The following is a 26597-nucleotide window of genomic DNA, read 5'->3' as shown; positions in this document are numbered from 1 at the left end:
GGGGCCCGCCTCTCCTCGGCCGGGGCGGATGAAGTGAGGGGCTTGGACCGGGTGGCTCTGAGGGGCCCTCCTGGGCTTGACAGGCTTCGCTCAAGGCCGGGTGGCTAGCGACACAGATCGGGCACAAAGCTGCTTTCCCGGGAGGCAGGTGTCGGGGGTCTCCAGAGGAATACGGAGAAGAGGTCCAACAGCTCCCCCCAAGGGAGGCCTCACGGCCTGTCTGGAAGCGCGGGCGGCAGCCAGCGTCCCGGGGCTCACCCCGGCCCGTCCCTCCGCCGCGTACCGGGAAAGCGTTAGGTCCGTGAGCTCGCCGCCGCGCTCTTTGTTCCGTGGCCCAGGCTTCCCGGATGGAGCACTTGCTCTAGAGCGGAGTGACCTCCTTGCCCAGGACCACGAAGGTGGGCGCCTAATCCAGAGTTTAAGCGTTGAGGTCGGAGGCTTCTTTAACTGGGTATAAAGTTGTCACACCGAGAAGCGCCCGTGGACGTCGGCCACGACTTCTGTGATACGGACTTCAGGCTTAATTACATATGGCCAGTTCCCGTGCCAATTCCGTGTTTTCTGCTGTCGTCCGAAGTACTGACCGACAGACACCCTTCTCTGGGCACTCTTCACACAGTCTATATTTGGCCTGGGTTTTCTTGAAAGGTTCCCTTCTTTACCTCATTTAGATAAGTTAGATAGGTCGTTCTTGCTTAATTCATTAGCAGCTCCCTTTATTGCTTGTGACCACATCACAGGAAGAGTGGATGTGAGTGGAACCTGTCAAATGTGCTTAAGTCCCAGTTCCACTTGCCTGAACCTAAGCAAGTTGCTTGACCTCTCTACCCCTGATTTTTTTTTTAATATGTAACGTGAAAGCTGTGAAAAAGACTGTCTTTCCAGCTTATTCCTGTTTAACATGTAATTCTGTGAATTAGATAACTTCCCACTATTCCCCATTTGCCGCTCTTCATCATTTAAACCTTTTCTCCATCTCTCAGAGGAATGAGCTTTGAGAGTTGAAAGTGGGAGTCCCTTTCACTGAAGCAGCCTGGGTTGAAAAAGATGGTAGTCTCTGAATTATTTTTTTCCCTGGACAGGAAAAATACCCTCTGAATTATCTTTTTCTCCTTATGATAACAGCAGAAACCAAGCAGCAACAACCCTTGGAGAGAGACTAAATTTTCTTCTACAGTGACAGAGAGCTTGTGAAAGTTGGTACTTCTGGCCCACGCTGCCATCATCCTACCACCCAGCCCAAGACGCCCCAGGCTGGACATTAGTGCCTCCCTCTTTATTTCTCTGTGATCATCCAGATCAGCACCTGACTGTTTATTTTCAAATCTCACAAACCCAGCCCCCAGATCTTCATGTTCTGGTTCTGAGCTACTGTTGAAGGTGAATGGAGTCTTGCTCTTTAAAATAATTTTTGTGTGACTTTTGTCTGTGTAGTTGTGTTTAAGTTCTTGTATGTATCTCCCCTTTGGCTTAGGTCTCCAGCAGACAGTTCATTCATTCAGTAAATATGTGTTGAGGGACTGACAATATAGACAGTGAAAAGAGTCAGAGCCTCTGCCACCATAGAGCTTACTTTCTGGTGGGAGATAAATACAACAAACAAACATTTTGTACATCAGAGTGTGGGAAGTGCTGTGAAAAAAATTAAAGCAAGGAAGGGGGTTGGAGAGTGCTACTGTATTGTGTGTTGGGTTTTGCTGTTTTATATGGGATAGTCAAGGTGACCTTCAAGCAGAGATCTGAAAGAGTAAAGGAGTGAGCCATGTGGGTATCTGGGTGAGTAGCATCCCAAGAAGGGTGACCAGCAGGGACAGAGGCTCCGAGGTGGGAATATGCTTGATGTTTGAAGAACAGCAAAGAGGCAATTATGAATTCTTAGTGATAATCTTCCTGTTCTTATTTAGAGTTAACTTTTTAGGGAGAGCCCTTCCAAGGGTAGTCTCTGATTTTTTTTTTTCAATGAAAATCTCCAACTATACACAAAAGTAGAGAGTATAAGAAATGCTTATGTACTCATCACTTAGCTTCATCAGTAATCATCACTTTGCCATGTTTTTTTCACCTATTCCCCACCTTGATGCCCCTTCTGCCTTTTGTGCTTGAGTTGTATTTTAAAGCAAGTCCCAGATATCAGGCCATTTCTTCTCTAAGAACTTTAGTTGCAGTTTCCTTTTGCGTATTGTTTTGATGGGTCAGACAGCCCTGCCAGCTGAAGGACTGCTATGATCTTTTCCCTGGCCTTGTGCTTTATGTCACCATACTGGGTTAGTTACAGGTTTACGTTGGTATCTGAGGAACAGACCACAGGCCCTTGGAACACACAAGGATTTAGAATGGTGGTTCTCAGCATAACTTGGAGGAGTTGTTGAAACAGATTGCTATATCTTTGGAGTTTCTAATTCAGTAGGTCTCCATAGGGTATCTTAGAATTTACATTTTAAACAAGTTCCCAGGTCATATTGATGCTGCCAGTTCACAGACCTTACTTGAGAGCCACTGATCTAGATACTTAAGATGCAAGAGAACCATGTTAAAGATCAAGAACACCTCTGTTTAAAGTTGGAGTGGATGAAACTGATAAATAAAAAGCCAAGAAGCAGTGGTTTTTAATTTTGCACAAGGGCCAGAAGTTAGTGTTTTTCTGAGCATTTCTTCAGGTTGTTATTACATTTTGCGGGGAGTAGGTTCCAAGAGGAGTCCAGGGCATTATTTTGGCTGTGACAACTCAGACTGTCTACCAGAAAATGGTCAGAGTTGTTGAGACTTTTCAACTTAGCTATGATTGTTATAGAAAGGCTCCTAAGGATACTGGTTTTAAATACGAGATAAACACTCAATTTGGAGAAATAACTGGGGATAAAGATTTTTTAAAAAGTGTTTGCTTCTGATGGTGGTTGACTCTATGAAGAATATTCTAAAATGAACTGACTTGACTGCATAGCATAGCATCTGGTCCTGGCATCATCATTTTGGCTTCAGGAGTTGATACAGTGTTTTGCTAGAGCAGGGACTTGCTTCAGTCACAGCTCTCCAGCTGGAGGGCAGTAGTGTCTCATGTTCATGTAGTACTTTCATGGTTCATTCTCTTTAAAGAACTGTGTTTGCAAGTGTGTCTACATGCATGCAAGTATGTTTCTATGTAGCAGTGTCTATACATATGTATAATAAAAGTGTACCCATAAACGTGTGCTTTTGTACGTGCCACCCAGCTGTTAAGTGCTGATGAGATCTATTGTTATCTACTTTCTGCAGGACAGTGACTTGTTAGCACCACAACAGCAGATCCTGCCTTCCTCAGCTGATCTCCAGTCAGCCCCTGATATCGCCACCCCCCTCCCAACCCTTGTCTCCTCTTTTGGCCTCCTAAATGCCCATCTCGTTGGCCTGGGTTCAACTGGTGGTATGGAGGGGTGCTGCCTAGCACTGACCTAGGAGTGTGTGTTACCCACTGACCCAATGGTGAGAATTCACTGCCCACCTTTCTAACTGATTGTCCAGCGGGTAGATGAAACAAATTGCAGACCTCACCTTCCCCCTCTGCTCCCTTTTGGAAGATAGGGTGGCTACTTGAAGTTAAAGGAAGGAGATGGGGCATGGAAACAGTATTACTTGGTGTGTGTATAGGGAGTTTTCTTGGGAAGGAAGGCGAGAGTTAAATACTTGAAGGGATAGAAAGGGAGTTAGGAGACAAAAGAGCGAGGTGTCTCACTAGCAGCTTCAGAGCTGCCTTGGGTAATGATCCAGAAGAGGCCAGCTTGTACTAGAACTTAGATATGCCTGAGAATCAACCTTGACATTGAAGTCTTCTGCATACCTCCACCACTGGCTACTAGAGCTTCAGTCATCATACCCGATACCTAAGAAGGCTAAAATTCCCTATTGTTTTCCTCTGTGCCAGCAAGTCAGTGCTAGACCATGGATATGACCGGATTTAGGAAAAGACTGAGATGTCCCCAAAGGGTCAGGGGAAGGCAGCAAAGGGACTGGGGCCTCAGTTATTCTATCCCAAGGGACCTCTCATTTGTGAAAATCTGTTTCCTATCTTATCTTAACCCCACTCTGTTCCATGAGATATCAGGCACCCTTATTTCTTGTTTCATCATCAGGACATCAAAGGCCAGTTCTGGAATGATGATGATTCGGAGGGAGACAATGAATCAGAGGAATTTCTCTATGGAGTTCAGGTGAGATTACAGCCCCAAAACCCATGTTGGATGGTCTAAATGTATACTTTCTTCTGGATACGTCAGGAGTGGAAGAGATTATTTTGGAGCAGAGGTGAAGATATAGTGTCAGTGTGATCTGAGGATTATCTGGTCAAAGCTGATCTCATATTTTTGCTCTTGCCTGGAACTCTTATCTTTTCCAGTATAAACTACACCCTCTGTGCATGGAGTTTAGCCATAGGTTCTTGCTACTGCTAAGTCACTTCAGTTGTGTCTGACTCTGTGTGACCCCATAGACGGCAGCCCACCAGGCTCCCCTGTCCCTGGGATTCTCCAGGCAGGAGTACTGGTGTGGGTTGCCATTTCCTTCTCCAATGCATGAAAGTGAAAAGTGAAAGTGAAGTTGCTCAGTCGTGTCCGATCCTCAGTGACCCCACGGACTCTAGCCTACTAGGCTCCTCCACCCATGGGATTTTCCAGGCAGGAGTACTGGAGTCGGGTGCCATTCTTAGTTGGAAACAATTATTTTCTGACTGTTCCCTCACTAGCCAGCAGGGGTCATTTCATTCATTAGGGTCAAATTTTTTAAGACTCTTCCACCAGTGTTTGTTCAGTGCTGTCACTGCCCAGGGCATGATCCTGAGCAGAACTGTTGGACGCTGCACACAGAACCAATCTGAGTTAAATTCTGAACTCTTCAGCCTGTTCTGAGTTCTCGTAGGAGGGATACCTAAAGAGTCCTGGTCAAGGTTGAGAGAAGCTGAGACTTAAGGATGCGAACTCCTTAAGTAGAACCTGCAGTTAGTCGACTGAAACCTCCTAGAGTGCTGATGGGGGGTGACTTGTCTGTCAGTGAAATCCCCAGCTAGGGCCACCACCAAGAACTCTTTCATAAAGCAGCTTTTGCTTGCATGTGTTGCTATAGTTTGATTTCCCTGTTCCTGATGTTTCTTCATATTCCGTTTTCCTCTTTCTCTTCCCCCCTCCACCATTTTTGCTGCTGACTCAGGGAAGCTGTGCAGCTGACCTATATCGGCACCCACAGCTAGATGCAGACATTGAAGCTGTGAAGGAAATCTACAGTGAGAACTCTGTGTCCATCAGGTGAGGCTCTACTTCAGGGATGGCAGGAGGCTCAGCCACTTCTTTGTGACTTGCTAAAAGAGTAGAGGTTTTTTCTTTACGGTGTGATGCTGGGGTCTGTGGACTTTCATAAGTTTTGAGCCTAATGATGGTGAGAGTTGCTCAGAATATTTAAGGTAGGCTGACAGGAGCAATGAGGAAAGTATAACCACTTTTCTTAGAAGTTCCCTCTTATCCTAGATCCTCTAGGCTGAAGTTTCACCTTGGGGGTAAGAAGGGCTTGTGGCCTGGCAAAGGCTTTGATTGTAAAAGTGGTTGTAGCTAAGTACAGAGCCTCCTCTCACCCTTCCCTCGCCCTTATCCCCAGGCTCACTTCTCTTTCCACTTCAATTCCTGTTCCCTTCTTTCTCCCTTAATGAGTCTCACATGTGATCACCTGTATCTCTATAGAGAATATGGAACTATCGATGACGTGGACATTGACCTCCACATCAACATCAGCTTCCTGGATGTAAGTGATGCCAGTACCTGCCAACAGCAGGTCTAGTTGAGCTTGTGGGTTTTGCCACATAGGCCTGGAGTCTTGTTCCCAAGTGCTGTATTTGAAGCACGTATACTTTGTGCCTATCTCTAGACCATCAGCAGATAGTACTGCGTGCATGTGTGTGTCATGTAGCGAAAACTTCAAAGTCCATTTCTCTCTGATGCTGAACTAGAAACCATTCCCCTTACTCTTGTAGGAGGAAGTTTCTACAGCTTGGAAGGTCCTCCGGACAGAACCTATTGTGTTGAGGCTGCGGTTTTCTCTCTCCCAGTACCTTGATGGACCGGGTAAAGGCAGTGACTTTGTGCATCTGTGTGCTCTGACTAGTCTAATACAATGTTCTAAGTTAACTGAGATAGAGAAAAACTAGGAACAAAGCCTTTTGGTGTAATCTGAAGGCCATTGGTAGGAGATTTTCAGTCTTCTCTCATTGTTATCTTCATTCCCTATCACCTAATAGTCATGCCTTAAAGACTTTCTTGGTTAATGAGCTTGTTTTCTCTGGTTCCTCAATATTACTTATTCTTCCCCATCTCCTCAGCTTCCTTATAGAAGTTGAGGATGTTTGAAATTGGTCAGACAGTTCCCAGAATCTACCTTCTGCCTCAGAGGTTTTCATTTTCCACCATTATTGTTTAGAGTACTCTTGAAATCTGAGGAAGCTAATCCACTGAACTAGGGCTTTGGACTCCCAGGAGGATAGACATGTATATGTAGTAGGAGCTTTTTCTTCTCTTTGCAGAACCGTCAATTGAGGTTTTCCAGCCATCAAATAAGGAAGGATTTGGGCTGGGTCTTCAGTTGAAAAAGTAAGAACTTTGATCTTTCTGGTTATGAAGGTTTGAGGGAAAGAGAGATAGGACAGGCAGACTCTTGAATGTTTCTTTCCAAAAGTGTCTTTCTGACATGTGCCCAAGAAAGACTAAAATTAATTTGGGGAGTCCAGTTTATGGTTAGGTGGGGGAGCTTGTGTTTCTGGGGTATGTGCCCTTGAGGCTTCCTGGAGGTGAGAGCATTACTAGCATTTACTTAGCATTTAAAGGAAAACATAACCCTGGAATTAGAGTTATGCTCATCACACTTCCTCAGAGTAGAGCTCTAGGATTTTGGACAGTTTTAGTTTACTGAATGTACTGAGCACTTTGCTAAATAAGTATTTGGTATATAAAGAGAAGTGAACTCAATCAAGTTCTAAATATAATCCAGTGTATACTTGTTCTAATACAAGTGAAAATGTAAAGTTTAGAAAGAACACAGAGAAAGGTGTAAGTCAGTCTGGTGGCAGTTACATGAATGAAATATGAAAGGGAGATGATTAACGGTTTTTAGGGATGGATAAGGATTGTCCATGTAGACAGACTCTGAGAATAAATAACATTTGCAAGGGCAGTCACATGAGGCAACGTATGTAGGAATTGTAAAATCAGAAAGGATCTTCTGCTTTTATTTTGTAGGCAGTGGGAGCTTTGAAAGGTTTTAGGCAAAGAAAGGATATGGGCAGATTTAATGATTAAAAAATCGTTCTGGTAGCATTGTGCAGCATAGATAGAAGGAGTGTGACCAGAGACCAGAACTGTCTTAGTAAGAGGCATCGTAGAAGCGAGATGATGAGCCAAAGTAGGACTGTAGATGTGAGTACAGACAAGAGATAGACTAAAAAGATTTGCAGTGTTTAAAGTCAGACTCGAAGACTGATTTGGTTATGTTGTATATGATAAGAGGCAAGAAATAGAGGAATATTACTCTTAGGTTTCCAACCTAGATGTCTGGGTAAATTGCAATTCCCCTCATTTAAATAAGAATTTAAGAAGAACAGGTTTGTGGGATGAAGATAGATCGTTCCATTTTAAATGTGTTATTTAAAGGTAACTTTGGGATATTCAGTGGAGCTGCTCAATAGAGAGAGATGTAGATTTGATACTTACAGGAGAGGTACAGGTTGAAGATCGATGGCAGTGTACAGGTGAGAATTGCATCCAGTGTAGAATATGAGAATGTCAAAGGAGAGCTAGATAGAATGAGAAGAAGATGAAGTCAAGGGCAGAACACCCTTTAACCCAGAAAAAAATGCCAAGTAGAGAAAGAAGAGACACTGAAGGTAGGTTAGAGAGCTTGGAGGAGGATGGGAAGAGAACAGTGTCAGAGAACGCAAGGAGGAACATTTCTACAAGGAGGGCCAGATGCCAGAGAGGATGAGTAAGAGGAGAACTAGGAGTTTCGGTTGGATTTACCATCAAGGTGAGAGCAGTTGTAGTGAAATGGTGAAGGTGGAAACCAGAATATAGTCAGTTTTCTGGAGAAGTGAATGATTGGCCACAAAGTAAAAACAATGAAGTATGGATTAAGAAATTTGGATGAGGATTAGGAGGTAGCTAGGTTGAAATAAAGAAACGTGGAACTTTTTGTAGATGTGGGGAAAGGAACTGACAGGAAAAGGAAATAATTGCCAGATCAAAGTCCCTGCAGAGGGGCTGAGATCCAGAGTACAGCTAGAGCAATTGATCCTTAAGAGGAGGGTCAGCTTGTCTCCAGAGGATGGAGGGATCAAAGTGAGGGTGGAAATGGAAATAGATTTTGTAGTAAGGTTGTCAAATCATGGAAGATGATATCTGATGGCTTCAGTTTTCTCGGTTGAGGAGAAAGATTCTCAGTTGTAGGTGTAGTTAGCTTAAAGAAGGTGATAAGGATTTAGAATAATAGAGTAATACCAGAGAGAACTGATCAAGGACAAATAAAAGAACTGACAAGACTAGTCAAGTTGGAAACCATAAATCTGAGGCTGTAATGTTTTGCCTAACAGTGTCAGTACCCTTTGGCTTCCTTGTCCTTTTCTTCACTATTCACAAGGCCAAGGGTAGTACTCACCTCTATTCTACCACTTCTGTTTCACTTTCGGTATAGCTCTTCTTGGCAGTAAATTGCCAGGTTCACAGCCTTTGAAGACTCATGTTTGAGATCTTCCTGTAAAGGCAAAGCATCTAAGCATTTTTCTGGTCCATTAGACTAGGTAAGGGAGTGGGAATTTACCCACTAAGGTCAAGAGGTAGTTTAGAACAGTACATATCCATGTGCTAAGATTATATCAGAGGGATCTTGAGACAAACACAGTTCCCTAAACCAACTAGCTTTGCAGTCCCTAAGCCTGAATTTTAGATTAGTTGCCTTTCATAGTCTTATTTCTTGACCTGGGATTCCCCTGCTTGAGCTTTCTAAGTCTCTTCCTCTGTGATTCTTTAGAATCCTGGGTATGTTTACATCCCAACAATGGAAACATCTCAGCAACGATTTCTTAAAGACCCAGCAGGAGAAGAGGCACAGCTGGTTCAAGACAAGCGGTACCATCAAGAAGTTCCGAGCTGGCCTCAGCATCTTCTCACCCATCCCCAAGTAAGTGTTTCTCCATGAGCTGGTTGTCTCTAATCACACTGATCTATTCTAAGCCCCACCCCACCTTCTTGATTATGTAAACTTTTCTGTCCTCTCCCTAGGTCCTCTGAATTCTGTACCTTTAACTACTAATACCACCCACATGATCCTGTCCCCTATGTGTCTTTACCCTTCCTCTCCTGACCCAGGAGTCATACCTTGTCCTTTATGTAAAATATAGTATCTAGTGCATGGGGTCTCTTTGGAGAAATATATACTAATTTCTCCATCTCTCCTTTCTTTGACCCTCACCCTTATTCCCTATCCTAAGGAGACAGAAGCAGAGCTAATAGGCCCCAGCCCCTTGCTCTTATGAAAGGGGACATTGATTTATTACCTGGGTTCTGGAACAAGTATTGCTCCATTCTTTGATCCCAGACTTTTATTCCCCCACTTCCCCACTCTCTCTGCCTTCTGATCTTCCCAAAGGCAAATACAAACCCAGATTTGTAGCTTTCCAGGTACCAGTATTGATAGACAGTCAGACATTAGGCTCTTTGGGGTCCACCTGTTTCTTACCTAGTAGTTTAATCACATATATATTAATACAGACAACACACACACACATTGAGCAAGTGAAACAGGTATCCTTTCCAAGGTATCATTCCTTAGATGCTGTAGAGAATGACCCAGGCTTAATGACGTAAAACCTGACGTGTAGTGATGTATGTGTTTTGATAGTTTGATCCAATGAAACTTTCCTTGGATAGTTTTTTTTCTTTTACCTCGCTGTGTGGTATGACATATGGGATCTTAATTCCCTGACCAGGGATTGAATGCAGGGCCCCCTGCGGAGTCTTAGCTGCTGGACCACCAGGGAAGACCCTCCAGGCTTCTAGGGCTCATACTGAATCCTCAGTTTCATCACTTTTCTTTGCTCTCTGTTCAGGTCTCCCAGTTTCCCTATCATACAGGACTCCATGCTGAAAGGCAAACTGGGTGTACCAGACCTTCGAGTTGGACGCCTCATGAACCGTTCCATCTCCTGCACCATGAAGAACCCCAAAGTGGAGGTGTTTGGCTACCCTCCCAGCCCCCAGGCAGGTCTCCTGTGTCCCCAGCACGTGGGCCTCCCTCCCCCAACACGGACCTCTCCTTTGGTACATGGCTGAGGAGGGTTTGACTTGGTGTCAGAGGGTGGGAGGGGAAGTGAGGGAATACAGCTTCTCAAAATGGAGTGGGAGTCTGGTTGTCCAGGTTGGGCATGAACCATGAATCAGTAGAATGGAACAGATATTTTAATAGTTGTGAATTTATACCTACATAGTCTAGCAAGCTTCTCTGATAGTATGTCAAGGAGCAGAGTCTGGGGTTGGGCATCCCAGGGAGATGTTATTATGTTTAATTTTGTTAGGTTGTGGTTAGAACTTAATAGTCAGCTACTTTACACATGTTTTACATCTACCTTGAAAAGGGTTAAGGACAGGTGAGCCTGTTTTAAGAGCCTTTGCCAAAAATGTCTAAAGGTCTTTCTCTGCAGCTTGGGAATTACTTAGACTGATCAGAGTTAGGACTTAGCTACTTCAGGATAATTTTAGGTAATGGGCATGAGTGAGGTATTTCTAGGAGGTGTTTCTTCCTTCTAGGAAGTCACCAGCTTCCTAAGAGGTTCATGAAGCCATATTATTTTTTTTACTCTCATCAGGTCAGTGGTCACTGCAAGAACATCCCCACTCTGGAATATGGATTCCTTGTCCAGGTAATCAAGTCCAAAGCTTCATTCCAAAGCCTTTCCACTGTTTTCTGACCCATCTGATCCCTTAACATCTCCCAGCTCTTCAGTCAGTTCGCAAACATTTCATTTCCTTAATTGCTCTGCTTCGATAACTATACTGAGTGTTCTGTGAATAGGAGAAAAGGCCTAGTTCCCACCCTTAAGAAGCCTATAGCATTATTGGGAAGACAACGCTTATATACCACTTACGATCAAGTGCCAAATGATGCACCGCAAATTTTAAGTGCACTGGTGCCAAGATACGAGAAGAATTGACACTGATTTTCTTACAATCCTCCACATCCTTGCTCAAGCGGGCTTCACTTTTCCTCACAAACTTGCAGTGCTTAGCTGCTACTGGTCATTTGCTTCTTTTTAAAACCTCTTTATTTTCCTGACATGGTTTCACTTTTGCATCTCCAATATCGTTGTTCATGTCATTCCCTCTACTGGCATTCCTCACTATAACTGCCTATTGTAATCAAGTGTCAGATGCCAACTTTTTCATAAAACCTTCTCTATTACTTGAAATGTATTAGCTGGAAGTGTGTTTCCTCTCACTGAATTCTTTTGATACTTTTGTTTTATATAGCGCTAATGTGTCAGGTACTATATGCTGCCTTGAATTGTAATTAATTTGTATACATACTACATCTCCCCTGTTGGACTATAGGGTCTGAGAGGATAGTGTGTTATGTTTTGAATAATAAAGGATACTTTCCAGTGAGCTAGGGACGTAGTAGGCATTCAACAAATCTGTGTTAAATGAATGAACAAAAGCCCTTGCGTGTCCATTTACGATCTCGAAAGTTTGTGAAATGGGAACAGTTTAATTTATACAGACAGTATATGTGATTGTGAAAGCCTTTTAAGACAGATTGTGTAAAAAATACTTTAGGATATTGCTGCATGTGCTCTGAATTTGTGCTTTCTTCCCATCAGAGTTTTATTTGTGGTCTTGATCATTTTACAGGGTGATTGTCCTAGGTAGTTATACACGGCTTCTCAGCACCACACCCACCCCACCTCCCACCCCTGCCACGATCTGATCATGGACTGAATACTCAACTCATTTGTCACATGGGGGCCTCTAATTACTGAAAATAATATTAATAGTTTGATTAGTATTTCTTACTGTTTATGAAATACTCTTACAGAAATCATCTCTTTAATTCCAGTACTTCTGTCAAGTGAGTAATGTCCATTTTGTAAATGAAAAAACCAAGGCTCAAGTTAACTTGCCCCAAGTTATATATGGTATTAAGTAGTAGAAGGGGGACTCTTAACCCAATTCTTCTACCATGGCTGGTCTTATTTTCGTTATAATATATAGTCTTCCAGAGTTAGGCTATCGATTTAATTAAGTGCAGGACCCAAGAATAGAGTCTACCTTAGGCACAGGGCTGGGAGGTAGGAGAGTAATAGAAAGGAAGTTCAGATTGTTTCCTATATCTGGGTCTTGACTTCCAAAAAAAGACTTAATCGAATCTCTTCTCTCCCCAGATCATGAAATATGCAGAGCAGAGAATCCCAACATTGAATGAGTACTGTGTCGTATGTGATGAGCAGCATGTCTTCCAGAATGGGTCCATGCTCAAGGTATACACCTCTATTTTGTGACCCTCTTTCTTACAGCCTTAGCTAAGGCCCATTAGTCCCTCATCTCTCCATTTTTCCTTTCTTCTTGGATCTGTGGTAAAGGTAGAATTCTGTCCATACTCCCTGAGACTCTGGAAGTAATAGTTTTTCTCTGAAAACAAGTCTCAGCAGTCCTGTTAGGAAAGATGAGGATATGTGAATATCAGTCTAGAGTTGTCCGAGGTCAGAAATGTCCCTCTTGCCCTATGACACCTTCTTATTGCACACCTCCTGCCACCACCATCTCTTTAATATGTCCATTCAGCCAGCCGTCTGTACTCGTGAGCTGTGCGTTTTCTCCTTCTACACGCTGGGAGTCATGTCCGGAGCTGCAGAGGAGGTGGCCACTGGAGCGGAGGTATGGGGTAGGGAGAGCTGCTGGGGAATTGGGGTCCTTTACGGCGGGGAGTCCCAGCAGCCTCACTGCTTGGAAGTTAATCTCCAGAAATGCTTTCCTATGTAAGGATGTTCACTGTCGTGGTTTTTTCTTTAATGTTTTATTTAAGTTTTGGCCACACCACATGGCTTGTGGGATTTTAGTTCCCGACCAGGGATCAAACCCATGCCCTAGGCAGTGAAAGCTCGGAGTCCTCTAATTGCTGGACTGCCGGGGAATTCCCTAGTATTGTTTATAATAGTTGAAACAAGAAAAAATAGATACAAGCCCATCTGTACAAGGCCCAGTTAAAGAAATGATGGTTTGTTCTTACAGTAGAAATACTATATAGCTATTATTTATGGATAGAGAATTATAACATATATAAATAAAATATAACAGTGTGTATAATTCTTTAAAATTTGCCCATATGATAAAATAACAATTTCTTTAGTAAAAATATCTGGAAAAATATACATCAAACTTTGTAGTAGTTAATGTGAAGAATGAGATTCGGGGGTAAGGGGATGTTTTTTATCTTCTTTTAATCATTCTTTTAAACATTGTTCTTGAATTTTTATGATAAGCTTGTATTTTCTAATAAAAAAAACATTTGTGGTTTTTAAAATTTATTGAAATATAGTTGACTTTATAATGTGTTCATTTCTTTTTTATGTGTTCATTTCTGCTACACAGCAAAGTGATTTTTGTAAGACCTTGTTATTTATTCATTTTATACATAATAGCTCACATCTGCTAATCCAAAACTCCCAGTCTGTCCCTCATATTTGCTTTTAAAGAGAAATACCGAGCGCCTCCGGAAGGTAGACCTATGCTGGATACTGTGCAACTCCCAGCCCTGTGAAATCGTTTAGCTTTTGTCCCCTTTCTTTCCTTTCTCCTAAGGTGGTGGATCTGCTCGTGGCCATGTGTAGGGCAGCTTTGGAGTCCCCTAGAAAGAGCATCATCTTTGAGCCTTATCCCTCTGTGGTGGACCCCACTGATCCCAAGACTCTGGCCTTTAACCCTAAGGTATAGTTGCTTGGGAAGAAAGTCAGGACTAAGGAACAGAAATGGTGAAAGATAGTGGGAGACTATAGGCGTCATTCTAGTGCACACAACAGCTTGGAATAAGGGGACAGAAGAAATGGCACACTTGTTTCTTGGGAGCTCCTGAACCCTCAGAGTTCACAGTTTAGTGAATAAGTAACTAAACATAACTAATAATATAAGGTGAACTTCTGAGTTTCTCAGAAGACAGGGAGACAAATTAATATTAGTTACGTTGGAATAATACAGACTTTGAAGCCAGACAGACCTTGATTCCATTTGAGGTTCTGCTGCTCCCTAGCTGAATGGCTTTAGGCAGATCACTTAACCTTTCTGAACCTCAATTTCTTTATCTGTAAAAAGTGGATAATATCTATTATTATAAAAATGAGACATAATGTATGTAAAATATTATAATACTTAGTGTTCTCCAGAGAAATAGAACAATAGGAGATATATAGAGAAAGAAATTTACTGTAAGGAGTTGATTCCTGTGATTATGAAGGCTGAGAAATACCAGGCTGAGTAGTGGGCAAGCTGGAAATTCAGGAGAGCTGATGTTGTAAGTTCCAGTCCAAAAGCCAGCTGACTCAAGATTGAAGAGCTGATTTTTTCAATTCTAGTCTGAATGCAGGAAAAGACCAATGTCCCAGCAGTCAGGCCAGAGGAGTTCCCTCTTACTCAGCTATTTTGTTCTATTCAGGCCGTCAACTGATTAGATGAGGCACCTGAATAGGGATGGCAGTCTCTTTTACTCAGTCTGCCATTCAAAGGTTAATTTCATCTCGAAATACCTTCACATACATACCTAGAATGTTCAATTAAATGTCTGGCACTTCATTTCCCAAAGGACACAGTTGACAGTTGTTGAAATAACCATTACATGTACCTAGCACAGTGCTTCACAGTTGCTCATTTCTGTGTGTCAGGCACTGTATTAGATTCTTTACCTGTTATTTAATCTTCAGTTTAACCCTATGAGGGTAGTGAGGATTTTTTATCTTTACTTATATAGATGGATACTGAGGTTCTGAGGGATTAAGGAACTTACTCCTACTACTCTCAGCTGGTAAAAGAACTGGCACATGATTCTAGAACTTCTTGGCATTAAGTCTGTGTTCTTTGCATGACATACTATGCTGTTTCCCTGGGGACTAGATTTCTTTTGTACATGTGGCCCTCTTTCATCACATCTTCCTCTCTCCCCCTTTTCTTCACCTGGTTCTTCTTTCCCTGTTGATTCCCCGCAGAAGAAGAATTATGAGCGACTGCAGAAAGCTCTGGATAGTGTGATGTCCATCCGGGAGATGACCCAGGTATTCTGTCCTCTGCTTGTCCCCTGCCTGCCCACTCAAGTGCCCTATTCTGTTTGAAATTCGTTGGAGTAGAGTGAAGATTTAGAGATGTTACTCAAACTCCTCACAGGATTCTCTTTAGCGCCCCTCTTTGGCTTTCCTAGTCTTATTTCTCTGGTTTGTTAGCTCTGTTACTCCTATTTCTCACTCTTTATGTCTCTCGCAACCTTGACCTTTGCTGCTAATTCCTTCACAAGTTGTTCCTATTTGATGTTTTTTTTTTTTCATGATTCTTGGGGCACTAGAGAAGTTAGGGAAGGACTTCTGTCCAGGGTTGGGAGGGTGAGGAGGGGGGCTTGAAGGTAAGGAACTAGACCCAGGGGCCTGCATCTTCTATCCTTCTAGGGGTGGGGCAGCCACATGGAGCAGTGACCATCCTTTGACTCAAGGCTGTCCCTCACCAGACTTCCCCACCCCTCGTCTGCAATCTCTGCATGAATAGACATTCATTTGTACTCACATTTACAGGTGGGCCTCTTCTCAGCAAATCCTATATATCACAGTTCAGATGAACACTAACATATACCTAGGAGGGATGATTTACTTGTCAGAAGAACTCTTATGTTTTACGTAGTTTTACCACAGGATTCCTTAGCCTGGTCTTTCTGGGGCATTGATTTTATTTACTTATTTATTTTTTTTGATTTATAATCAACTTTTTAGGGCTGTAGGAATTGCATAAAATGAGGGAGACCCACCTGCATGTTGTTTTGTAAGCATCTTCAGTCATTTTCATATTTATTTATGAGTCTTCCCAGCCTGACGGGTCCTTGAGGGTGGGAACCCCATCTCCTCTTGGTTTGGTGTGGTCTTCAGTGCCTACCTTGCCCCGGGCCCTGATAACCTGTGGAAAGTGGGAGGGCTCCCACCTCTTCTGGGAGATAACCTCACGGCCTTTGTCTTACAGGGCTCGTATCTGGAAATCAAGAAGCAGATGGACAAGCTGGATCCCCTGGCCCATCCTCTTCTGCAGTGGTATGAGTAGAATGGTTCATCCTTCAGCAGTTGGGGGAATGGGGCATAGTATCAGACCTGGAGCCTATACCTTCTCTTAGAGGTGGTTTCAGCATTGTTCCTAAGATTATAGATATTATGGTGGCTTTTTCTTGGGGTTTTATTGATACACCTGGCTTGGCTAGGAACTGGGATCCAACAAAGAACCCACAAGTTCTAAGACTATGTTTCAAGTTCTCTTTAGTGCTTCTTATTTCCCAGTAGGTTTCTGAGTGCTGCTTGCCTATAGGAATTAACACTTCATTTCAATTAGATTTTCTGTGCTTGCAGAGATGTCCCTCTGCTTCTACTCCCTTTCTCTATCTCAAGCCCTTCCCTGTTGATGTTAACTGTCCAGAGGCTTGGAGCACTATTACTCCCTTCTCTGAGTGAAGGTTCTGACCTTGAATTTCCTTTCTACTTCCCTTCACCCCGGCCTTGATTTCTGTTCTCTCCTCCTGGAATAGCTTTCCCTTTCTAGCGTGTTTTGCTCTGTCAGGTCAGCCTTTGATATTAGTACTTTTTCAGTGCACCATGCTCCCTCTTAGCATGAGGAATGACAAGACATAGACCGTTCAGAATGGCATTACAGGTACATGAGTGAAGCACACAAACAACCAGATAGCCACTATAAGAGATAATGCCCCCTTGCTGAGTCCTCAGTGGCTTATGCCTTTGTTCTCTCCTGTCCTCTTGAGTTCAGCCTACATACAGGCCAGTATGTCCCTGAATTCTCAGGAAGTTCGTTCTAGTTTCTTCTGTTTTTTTTCTGCAGCTCAGATAATAACTGTCCATTCCCCCCATCTCTGAGAGCCTTCAGCCTTCCTCTGGGCTCAGATAGGATGGCTCCTGAGCCCCTGTGCTAAGTTTCTAAATTCCAAATGTAAGTTGTCACCATCCTAACACAGACCCACCTCTTTGATTTTCTTTGGTAGCTGACCTCTTATGTTCTTCTTTTTGTTCTTTACTTTTCTCTGCCTGGATGTAGCAGCCCACCTCCCACCCCTCTCTTTCTTTCATCTGTTGTTTAACCAGTAACTAGCTGGTCTCTGGTCAGTAACTTCTTTTACATTTTTATACACAAGCATTGCCACCCACAGGAATATCGGATAGTGTCCTGGGTTCACAGTTCAAACAACCCTGGAATCCTTGCTTATTCTCCAAGGGGCAGAGCAAGGCTGCTGCTTTGTTTAGAATGGTCTAACCACATGTTTATTCTGTCCTTTTTGTTTTTTTGTCTGTTTTATCCTAGGATCATCTCTAGCAACAGGTCGCACATTGTCAAACTACCTCTCAGCAGGGTAAGTGACCATTCTCCATCTAAACTCTGAATTTCTAGTGAGGGGCAAGGAGGGGCTCCAAACCAGCTAATCACATTGGTTCTAGACCTGCCTGGTTAGACTTGTCTATCAACAGTAGTCTTTGGGCCAGTGCATGTTTCCTTTATTTGGGGTCAGTACAAGCCTAATTTGCTCCCTATCCCCAACCTTTCCCTCCCTGATCTCCCGTTTCTGCTCTGTTTTCATGACCCCACCCCCACCCTGGGCAGCAGCTGAAGTTCATGCACACCTCACACCAGTTCCTCCTGCTGAGCAGCCCTCCTGCCAAGGAGGCTCGGTTCCGGACCGCCAAGAAGCTCTATGGCAGCACCTTTGCCTTCCAGTGAGGAGTGGGGCAGGGCTGGGGCTGGGTGCTGGATAAGGCAAAAAAAATGGGGGGATGGTGGCAAGTTCACTTGAGGAATAGGAGTTTGTATGACTTATGTCCATCATATTAAATGCTATTGTGGTAGGTGCTGTAGAGGATGAAGATACTTAAGATATGGTCTTTAATCTTAAGCTATTTAGGATATAGTTGAGGAGAATGACATTTACATATAAAAAGATGTGGTTGAAGGTAGATTGGTAGGGATAGATTTGAAAACTGCTTTGAAGAAAATCAGCAATTTATGCCTGATTTTGAGAGAAGAGAGAAAAAAATAGATTAAGAGTAACTTAAAAGAGATGTGAAGTCATGATTGGAAGCCATACTTGGGATAAGTGATAAACTCATTGAGTTTGAGATGAATTTGTGTAATTTGAAATATCAGGATGATAGGTAAATGAAAATATTGAACCAGCAGCTGAGGATTAGGATGGGACTGTTTGAAGTGTGGAAGAGAAGATAGGCCTGGATATTAAGATGTAAGGGCTAGCCATACGCATACACATCTTACATGCCTGTAACTATATCCGTGTGCATGTCCATCGCTAGCTTTATCTGTGTCCATCTTCATGTCCTGTGTGTGTGAGAATGGGTGGGAGTGGCAGTCTTGGAATTTTCTTGGGAACTTCATGCCATGAGGAGACATGTATTCTACACTGCCTTACAGTGGGTCCCACATTGAAAACTGGCATTCAATCCTGCGCAATGGGCTGGTCAATGCATCCTACACCAAACTGCAGGTGAGGCTGTGCTCCTTTTCTCTTTCTCTCCACCTTCTCCCTGCCCCACTCATTTCGGGGAAGTCTGCTGTAAAGTACTCAACTGTGTTTGCCTCAGCATCCTCAAACCTAGCCTCCTGTGAGGCTTTCCTAGGGAGGAAGTTGAAACTATATGTATAGAATGAATATGGTGGTTGTATTTTGACCTGAGGAGTATTTTTAGGAGTGGGAATATAGCTGTAGGCAGAAATAGAAATTGCTGATTGCAATCACTGTGATCAATGAACCTGTTAGAGCTTTTCAATATATGTGACTGTTCAGTCAGAGAGTTAAAATAGGAGACTTATTTCTTTGTCCTGCAAGACTCCAAGGAATGATTATTATTCCTCCTCCTGGCTGCCTGTTCTGTATTCATTTTTAGAGGGCAGGGATCTGCATATGTACCAAGGCCTACGTCAGGAGCAAGGATTCTGAGCGACTGACTCAGTGGCTATGCCACTCATCACTCTCCAAGGCATCAGTATCTAGTATTTCATAGGCAAAGGGGTTAACCTGCATCCACTTTTCAGCTAATCAGCTTTTCAAGAGTAGGTACCTAAAGTTATCTGAATGAGTGAGAAGATTAAATGGAGGGACAGAGGGCTGGATAAGCCATGTGGCTGCCTAATACACAGCCATGGGAGGGCCCAGGCTCATATTGCTTATCCTGGTGTTTCCCTGCAAGCTGCATGGAGCAGCCTATGGCAAAGGCATCTACCTGAGCCCCATCTCCAGTATTTCCTTTGGATACTCAGGTAAGAAATAATCTTTGGCCACATTGACTCTATTTACATTGCATCCATTTTGTGAATACATAAACCTATGCTGTCTCCTCTTCCATCATGGACACTTGGTCTGTGTCAGCTCTCTGCCCAGTCATGGATACGTAATCTTTCTCTGTTTTCTTTCGTTAGGAATTTAGATTATTTGTATGGTGAGGCCAATTATCTCCCTTTCTCGTAGGTATCCTCTTCTCCATGAATAAAACCATTCATTGTGGGACCTTAGCCCTAGGAATGGGTTAAGGAGTTACTGGGGGATGACTCTAGGCCCTCTGGAGAACACATTTTTGGTGCTGACAATAGCCTGTCGGACTGTATATGTGCACACGTGGATGCGAGTTGATATATGAATGCACTTGAAGTCTTGAGTCCCTTCCACTGGCTTACATTTCTGGAGACATGGTTCTCCTGCCTGTCAACCACCTTTTAAAATTTAAACTGTCTGTAATTATACACTATTATATTAGTCACATTGAATGCAAGAGGAAGCATTTTATTCCAAAGATAAGGTATGAGCAACATTCAGATTCTAATTAGGAGATGAGTCCCACTTTGTCCAGCTCAGAAAGGAAATCTGACTTAACTTTCTCATTGTTTAAAGTTTATATTTGAGTTCTTCTTAGTCTTTTTTAGTTCGGGTTCTGTATAGTCTTTGTATAAGAGAAAGCCACCATATAGTCACATGTCTACCATATGAAGGGGCCAGTGCTAGATTCTGTATAGATTTAGTATTCTCCATTAATGTAACTGTTACAAAAATAAGAACACTTAGCTCCAGAATAACATAACTATAATAGAAAGGTCTCTAATGACAAACAAGAAGAAAGGAGATAATATAAATAAGAATCAAAATTAATGAAATAAGAACAGGTACAATAGACAGGCCCCCCAAAAAACCAAAAGAGGGTTTTTTAAAAGAACTAACAAAACAGATAAACCTGGGTAGATTGATTAAGAAGAAAAAGAGCAGCATTAAATAATGTGAATAAAAAAGGGGACATAACTATAGATATAGCAAAGTTTTATTTATTTTTACTTTTTATTACTATTATTATTTTTTTGGCTGCACCACACGGCATGTGGAATCTTAGTTCCCTGACCAGGGATCAAGCCTGCATTTCCAGCATTGGAAGCCCAGAGTCTTAACCACTGAACTGACAGGGAAGTCCCAAAATTTTAAAAGCTAATAGAATTCTGTCAACTTGATGCAGATGATTTGAAAACTTTGTCAAGATGGATAAACCCCTAGAAAAATGTAACTTAACAAAACTGATTCAAGAAGATACAGAAAACCTGAATAGCTCTAACATAAAAGACATTGAAATAGTAGCTTAAAATTTTTCACAACAGAACAAAATCCTTGCCAAATCAAGTAATTTTACAAGTGGATCTTAAGTCAAACTTTCAAATAACACATTATCCCAATCTTAAACAGAATCATGCAGAGAATACAAAAAGATGTAATTACAAATCATAAAAGATTGGTAAATTTGATTTTATTAAAATTATAAGCTTCTGCAGAAGACACCTTAAAATAAAAAGGCAGCTTACAAACTAGGAGAAGACATTTGCAACACATATAACTACAAAAGATTAGTAATAAAAGTACATTATAAATTCTTGCAAATAAGAAAAAGATAATCCAATAAAAAGGCAAATGACACAGGCAAGTCACTGAAGAAATGACCAAAAATATGGGCAGCTACTCAGCCTCTATTAATCAAGGAAGTAAAGGCAAGACCAAAATGACATACCATTTAGCACCTATACCTAAAAGTCCGGTAAGACCTCTGATTATACCGGAGGTTGTAGATCAGCAGGATCTCTTGTACTGCTTGTGGAATATAAATTGGTACAACCACTTTGGAAAACAGTTTGGTGTTACATTTCATAAAGCTTGAGAAATATTATCCCTGCAACCAAGCATTTTCATTTCTGAATATGTGCACCCAAAGGTGTATAGTATTGTTTGCAACAACAAATCTTAGAAAAAAACTCATACTCATCATCAGGAGAAGGGATAAGTACATCATAATCTATTCTGACAATAGATTATTATTCAGCAATGACAGTGAACCAACAGTGGCATTCAGCAACATGGAAAAAATGTTAAGTAAATAATGGTTGAATTGAAAAAAGGCAAGACAAAGGACTGCCTTTTTTATATTGCTCAAAAGTAAACAAAATTATTTAGCTGTGTGTGTGTGTGATAAAACTAAAGGAAAAAGAAGAAAAATAACAATATAAATTTCAGAATAGTGGATATCTCCCAAGTGGAGGCAGATATTGGGATAGGGTTAGGAGCACTTAGATGTAAGTCACTGATAATATTTTTAGTTCTTGGATTTAGTTCTTAACGTTGTTCTTAGTTCATTGTCCTGTTAAACAAATGATAGTATGTCTGTGAGCAATCCACAAAGGATAGGTGCCCAGTGAATATTTACTGAATGTGTGAATGAATCTTATTCTGTGTGCCTGGAGTCCAAAGTGGGGGTGGGATTGGGTAGTCTTTTGGCTTTGTCTAGAGACCACAATTTTTATATTTGTGCCAGCCTAAGCTTCTCTCAGATTAATTCCTTATTCTAAATAGTGAGTCTCCTGGCTTCTGGTGGCCACAAAATTCTTATTTGTTGTCTGTTTTCTCCCTGTTCTCCTCTCCCATTGGCCTTTGTTTACTACTGAGTGCCTGAATACCTTTGGTTATCACATGGAGCTAGGAATCTCTATTGACTTCTTAACTTTATTTACTGATTATGTAAAAACGTCATATGGCGCCATCCTTCTCCCTCCAAAGGTTGATTTGATTATAGATAAAAATACCGTGTTTTTCTCTTGTAGCTATAGGTCATTTTGTTCAATCTCTTACTACTTTTCAGATAAAGTAGATACACAGAATAGTCAAATGACTTTCTTGGGTCAAACAGATCTAACTAGCAGAGTTAGGACTGGAATCCAGTTCTCCTGACTTTTAGGCCAGCGTTCTTATCATTATATTGGACTGACAGGGCAGGCTTTGCTTGAATAACTGATTTTCTGAGGGCCCCATGGATATGTGAGAGAGTTCTTTTCGTTATATTGGACTGACAGGGCAGGCTTTGCTTGAATAACTGATTTTCTGAGGGCCCCATGGATATGTGAGAGTCTCTAACTCTGGATGGGATGTGGGTAAATGTCTGACTTATTTTAGTTCCTCTAGCATATAACTAACTCTCTCTTCTTTGTATGTTTCCTTCTACCCTTTTCTGCTCTAGTTTTCTGTATTTTCCCTCAGGGTATCCAAGTGCCTTCTGAGGGGTCATTGTAAATAGAGAGCATCTATTTGACTAGCGGAGCCTCTCAAGACTTGGCCATAGTGTGCAGGTTAAAATGAGGGAGAGTAGGAAAGGAGATGGTAAGCTCCACCTGTTTGTTTAGTTATGTTTAGAAACTTGTCCAGGTACATACTCTGCACACCAAGCAACCAGGGAGTATTCTGGCCTCTAGGTTCTCAGTGTGTCTGGTCTCAGGAAACTGAGAGAAGATGATTGGGGTTATTACAGTCAGGACAGTGCACAGCAGGATTGGGATGGAACAAGATTTGAATTCTATCATAAGGGCCATCTCTAAGACCAGCCATAGAAATCAGATTGTTCTCTCAACCTCTGAGGTAGAACCTAAATGGGAATTTTACTCAGAACCATGCACTGAAATACGCAGGCTGAGAAGGTTATCAGGTTTGGATGCAGAGCTAAGCCTAGTTAAGGCTAAAGAAGAAGTTGGAAACAGAGAATGGTGGGGATTCCTATAGGAGAAAGAAATAGGCAGTTCAAATCGTGAGGTTCTCGTTGCCTTAACTTTTATTCAAGCCATAAATCTGTCATAGGGCTTCAGTGTGAGTGCATGATGAATTGACAGCCTGAGTCGTGAAGAATGTCAGTCCAGTAGTTATCATCCCTGCTTCTATACCATGGTTACCACGAAACCAAGACTTGCCGCAGAGTGGAGTTAGTCGTAATAGTGCCGGGGTGGACTGATGAGATAAGGGCCCCTGCTTCTGGTCTGCAGTGATAGCATCATTTCCCATCTTCATCTCCCTCTCTGGTCTCATGGTCTCATACACACATACACAGACTCACCCCTTACTGGGATAAGGCTGGGCCTGTGATAAAGCCGAATACAGAGACTGGAGTCCTAATCATGGGACAGAAAGAGTTGGGAATAGGGGCCCACAAGCACTGTTTCATATCTAAATAGGAAGAGTCCAGAGTGAGTCTCTAAATGTTATAAACAGGGCTATTCAATGAGGGTTAAGGATGGTGGAGGATTTATGGATTTAGATAAGATGAAAGCAAGTAAATTGTCTCCTCTTCCTCAAGTCTGGGAAGACTTTCTGAAGGAAGCAGGACTCTGCAGGGTAGTTGCCATTTTGGTTACCTGTGGAAAACTATTCATCAGTTACCTGTTCTGCTTTCTCCCTTTAGTCTGAATGACTCTGGTCAGAGGTTTTTATGTAGCTTTGAAACTGCAGCAGATCTGACTTGCTCTGCTTGCTTTCTTTCCACTCATTTAACTCAGCCTGGCATCGGACCTGAAATGTTGATGTCACCACTCTCCTAGGCCCCTCATTCCTTGCTCATTTCACCTCTTGCTCCCTATCTTAGAATCCGTCAGTGATTTCCTAATGTTCTCAGGATAAACTCCGGTTGCCTTAACATGGCCTACAAGGCCTGCTTGATCTTATCCTAGCTTACCTCTTCCCCATCATCTCTCATCACTTCTCTGCCATTGACTATGCTCCATCCAAACTAAGGTACACTACTGTCTCTCTCTTCCAGGCCTTTTGTATCCTGTTATCTCAGCCTAGGACAATTCCTTCCTCTTCATTTAGCTAACTCTCCCTAATTCTATAGTTCTTAGTCTAGCTGTCACCAGGAAGCCCTCTTCAAACCTGTGGGCTAGGCTAGTTCCCCTCCTCTGGCTCACTCAGTACTCTGTATTTTCCCCATCATAGCCCCTACCATGCTGTGTCACGATTATTTGTTCCTTTCCTGTAATCTCTATCAGGCTAAATTCTGTGAGGGCAGATAGACTGTTTGCTTTATTCACTGCTGTGTCACCAATTGTCTCTAGCTCCAGTGCCTGGCACATAGTAGGCACTTCAGTAAATATTTGATGAAGGAATGGGTGAATGAACTGGTTTGTTTTTCTGTGACAGGAATGGGAAAAGGACAGCATAGGATGCCCTCCAAAGATGAGCTCGTCCAGAGATACAACAGAATGAATACCATCCCCCAGGTATTATTAATTGCCTTTGTTCGACTGAGGCAGGACACTTCCTCTTGGATAAGTTGAGGCTACAGAGATGGATGGGGAAACATTGGTAGTGATGGGGGTGGGTGGCTTATAGATCATTTCAAGCAATCAGATACATTCTAAGAGGAACCCATTTCCAGAGTCATTTGTAGCTTCAGTCATGAGTATGAGAATAGAAACTGAGTTTATTAAATCCAATAACATGAAAATGTAAAGATGGACTCATCCAGACTGATTATGAAAATCAGAAATTTGGGGAGGTGGCTGGAAGCCCAGGATATCCCAATCCCCACCCCCCCTAACTGCTACCAGTTAAATCACCTCTCTAGGGAAAGCTGTAACCATCTACCTGGCTCTCTCTCCTCTTCCAGACCCGATCCATTCAGTCAAGGTTCCTGCAGAGTCGGAATCTAAACTGTATAGCACTTTGTGAAGGTAGGTGGCTCACCCAGTCCCTGTTTTTATGGGTGTCCAACCTTCATTTCAGGTGCTACTTTAGCACATGATCCAGCCAAGGGTGATGTTGAAGCATCTTTCCTTCCCCTCCGTGCCTGGACTCTCTGACCCAAGCATTATACTTATAACTTCTGGCCCTTCTCTTCCCAGTGATTACATCTAAGGACCTCCAGAAGCATGGGAACATCTGGGTGTGCCCTGTGTCCGACCATGTCTGCACACGGTTCTTCTTTGTGTAAGTCTAGGAGGGCACCTTGGGAATTACTTGGAGAAGTGAGGGTGAGAGCACAATGATATGGACTGCTGGGAAAGTCTGTTTCTGTTATTGGAGACTTGTCCCTGGCTACCTGAGTAGAGCCGGAACTGGGACTTGCCCTTGGAGGATGAGGATGGGTATAAATCAAGGGCTGTTTAGAGGAAACTAGGTAAACTCTTCCACCGTAAAGAGTAGCAAGAAAGGGTTTTGATTCTAGGATGGGATGGCCACACCCCTAAATGCAGGTCCATGGGTTGACATTATTCTGGGATTGGTCTCCCTCTTATGCTCACGTTTGCATTATCTTTGGCAGATATGAGGATGGTCAGGTGGGCGATGCCAACATTAATACTCAGGACCCCAAGATACAGAAGGAAATCATGCGTGTGATCGGAACTCAGGTTTACACAAACTGAGGGGGCCCCAGCCCTCGTACCACCCCTGTTCCCCCAGGATCCATCTGCCCTCATAAAAGGGCTCAGGAGCAGCAGACAAGTCTGCCCTGAGGAATCAAGGGGCCATTACCGAGGGGCAGGAAAAAGATAGGCGAGGCGGCCTTCATGGTGGAGATTGACCCAGGAACCACTCCACATTTGGATGGCCCAGACTGACTCCTTACCCCGATTTTCCCAGTTGACTTCACCCTGTTTGTAAATAAAACAATAAAATGGAAGGTGCTGTGGACTGGATATGATCACTGTGGTCTGACTAGCCTTGGCCCAGCACCTGCTGCCCCAAGCCCCCAAATGGGGGTAGGGGTGGGGACAGTGGAACATCACGGGGGCTGGGACTATTTATGTTGGATGGAGTCAAAGCTCAGTCTATCTAGTATAGTATCCTATAGATCTGTCAACATTTTATTCAACGGATTAGATAAAGGAAACTTATGCATATGACACAAACTGAGAATGATACAGAATACCACTGGTGACTCCTCAAGATTTAAAAGGACCATTGAGGCCACAGTAGCTCAGATTTCCTATCTTTGGGCCTCTGTTTTCTGC

General features: G+C 42.7%; 1 protein-coding gene across 2 annotated transcripts; it reads left to right on the top strand.

The window, feature by feature from the left end:
* On the top strand, nucleotides 1-26236 carry PARP6 (poly(ADP-ribose) polymerase family member 6). 2 transcript variants are annotated; one of them, XM_052646170.1, is made up of 24 exons: nucleotides 1-398; nucleotides 1126-1380; nucleotides 3253-3459; nucleotides 4107-4184; nucleotides 5176-5270; nucleotides 5700-5760; nucleotides 5990-6080; nucleotides 6536-6602; nucleotides 9031-9180; nucleotides 10109-10259; nucleotides 10865-10918; nucleotides 12437-12532; nucleotides 12837-12929; nucleotides 13854-13979; nucleotides 15248-15313; nucleotides 16260-16327; nucleotides 17598-17646; nucleotides 17895-18007; nucleotides 18717-18789; nucleotides 19493-19562; nucleotides 24784-24863; nucleotides 25253-25316; nucleotides 25488-25572; nucleotides 25907-26236. In XM_052646170.1, the coding sequence occupies exons 3-24, from the start codon at nucleotides 3457-3459 to the stop codon at nucleotides 26007-26009; spliced, it is 1836 nt and encodes a 611-aa protein (XP_052502130.1). In that variant the 5' UTR covers nucleotides 1-398; nucleotides 1126-1380; nucleotides 3253-3456; the 3' UTR covers nucleotides 26010-26236. The 2 variants fall into 2 exon arrangements, 1 of the variants encoding a protein (XP_052502130.1); XR_008199965.1 differs by lacking the exons at nucleotides 19493-19562; nucleotides 25907-26236 and having other exon boundaries at nucleotides 10109-10319; nucleotides 25488-25557.
* Nucleotides 26237-26597: the final 361 nt, after the last annotated feature.

The sequence above is a fragment of the Budorcas taxicolor genome, chromosome 10 (assembly GCF_023091745.1).
Source record: "Budorcas taxicolor isolate Tak-1 chromosome 10, Takin1.1, whole genome shotgun sequence".
Lineage (NCBI taxonomy): Eukaryota > Metazoa > Chordata > Mammalia > Artiodactyla > Bovidae > Budorcas > Budorcas taxicolor.
This window is presented reverse-complemented; position numbering and strand designations above follow the sequence as displayed.

What these genes read in the sequence shown, in the direction of transcription:
- PARP6 (XM_052646170.1), top strand. An exon ending in ATCTTCTCACCCATCCCCAA is followed by an intron (nt 9,181 to 10,108) that starts GTAAGTGTTTCT and finishes CTCTCTGTTCAG; the next exon opens with GTCTCCCAGTTTCCCTATCA. An exon ending in CCATCCGGGAGATGACCCAG is followed by an intron (nt 15,314 to 16,259) that starts GTATTCTGTCCT and finishes TTTGTCTTACAG; the next exon opens with GGCTCGTATCTGGAAATCAA.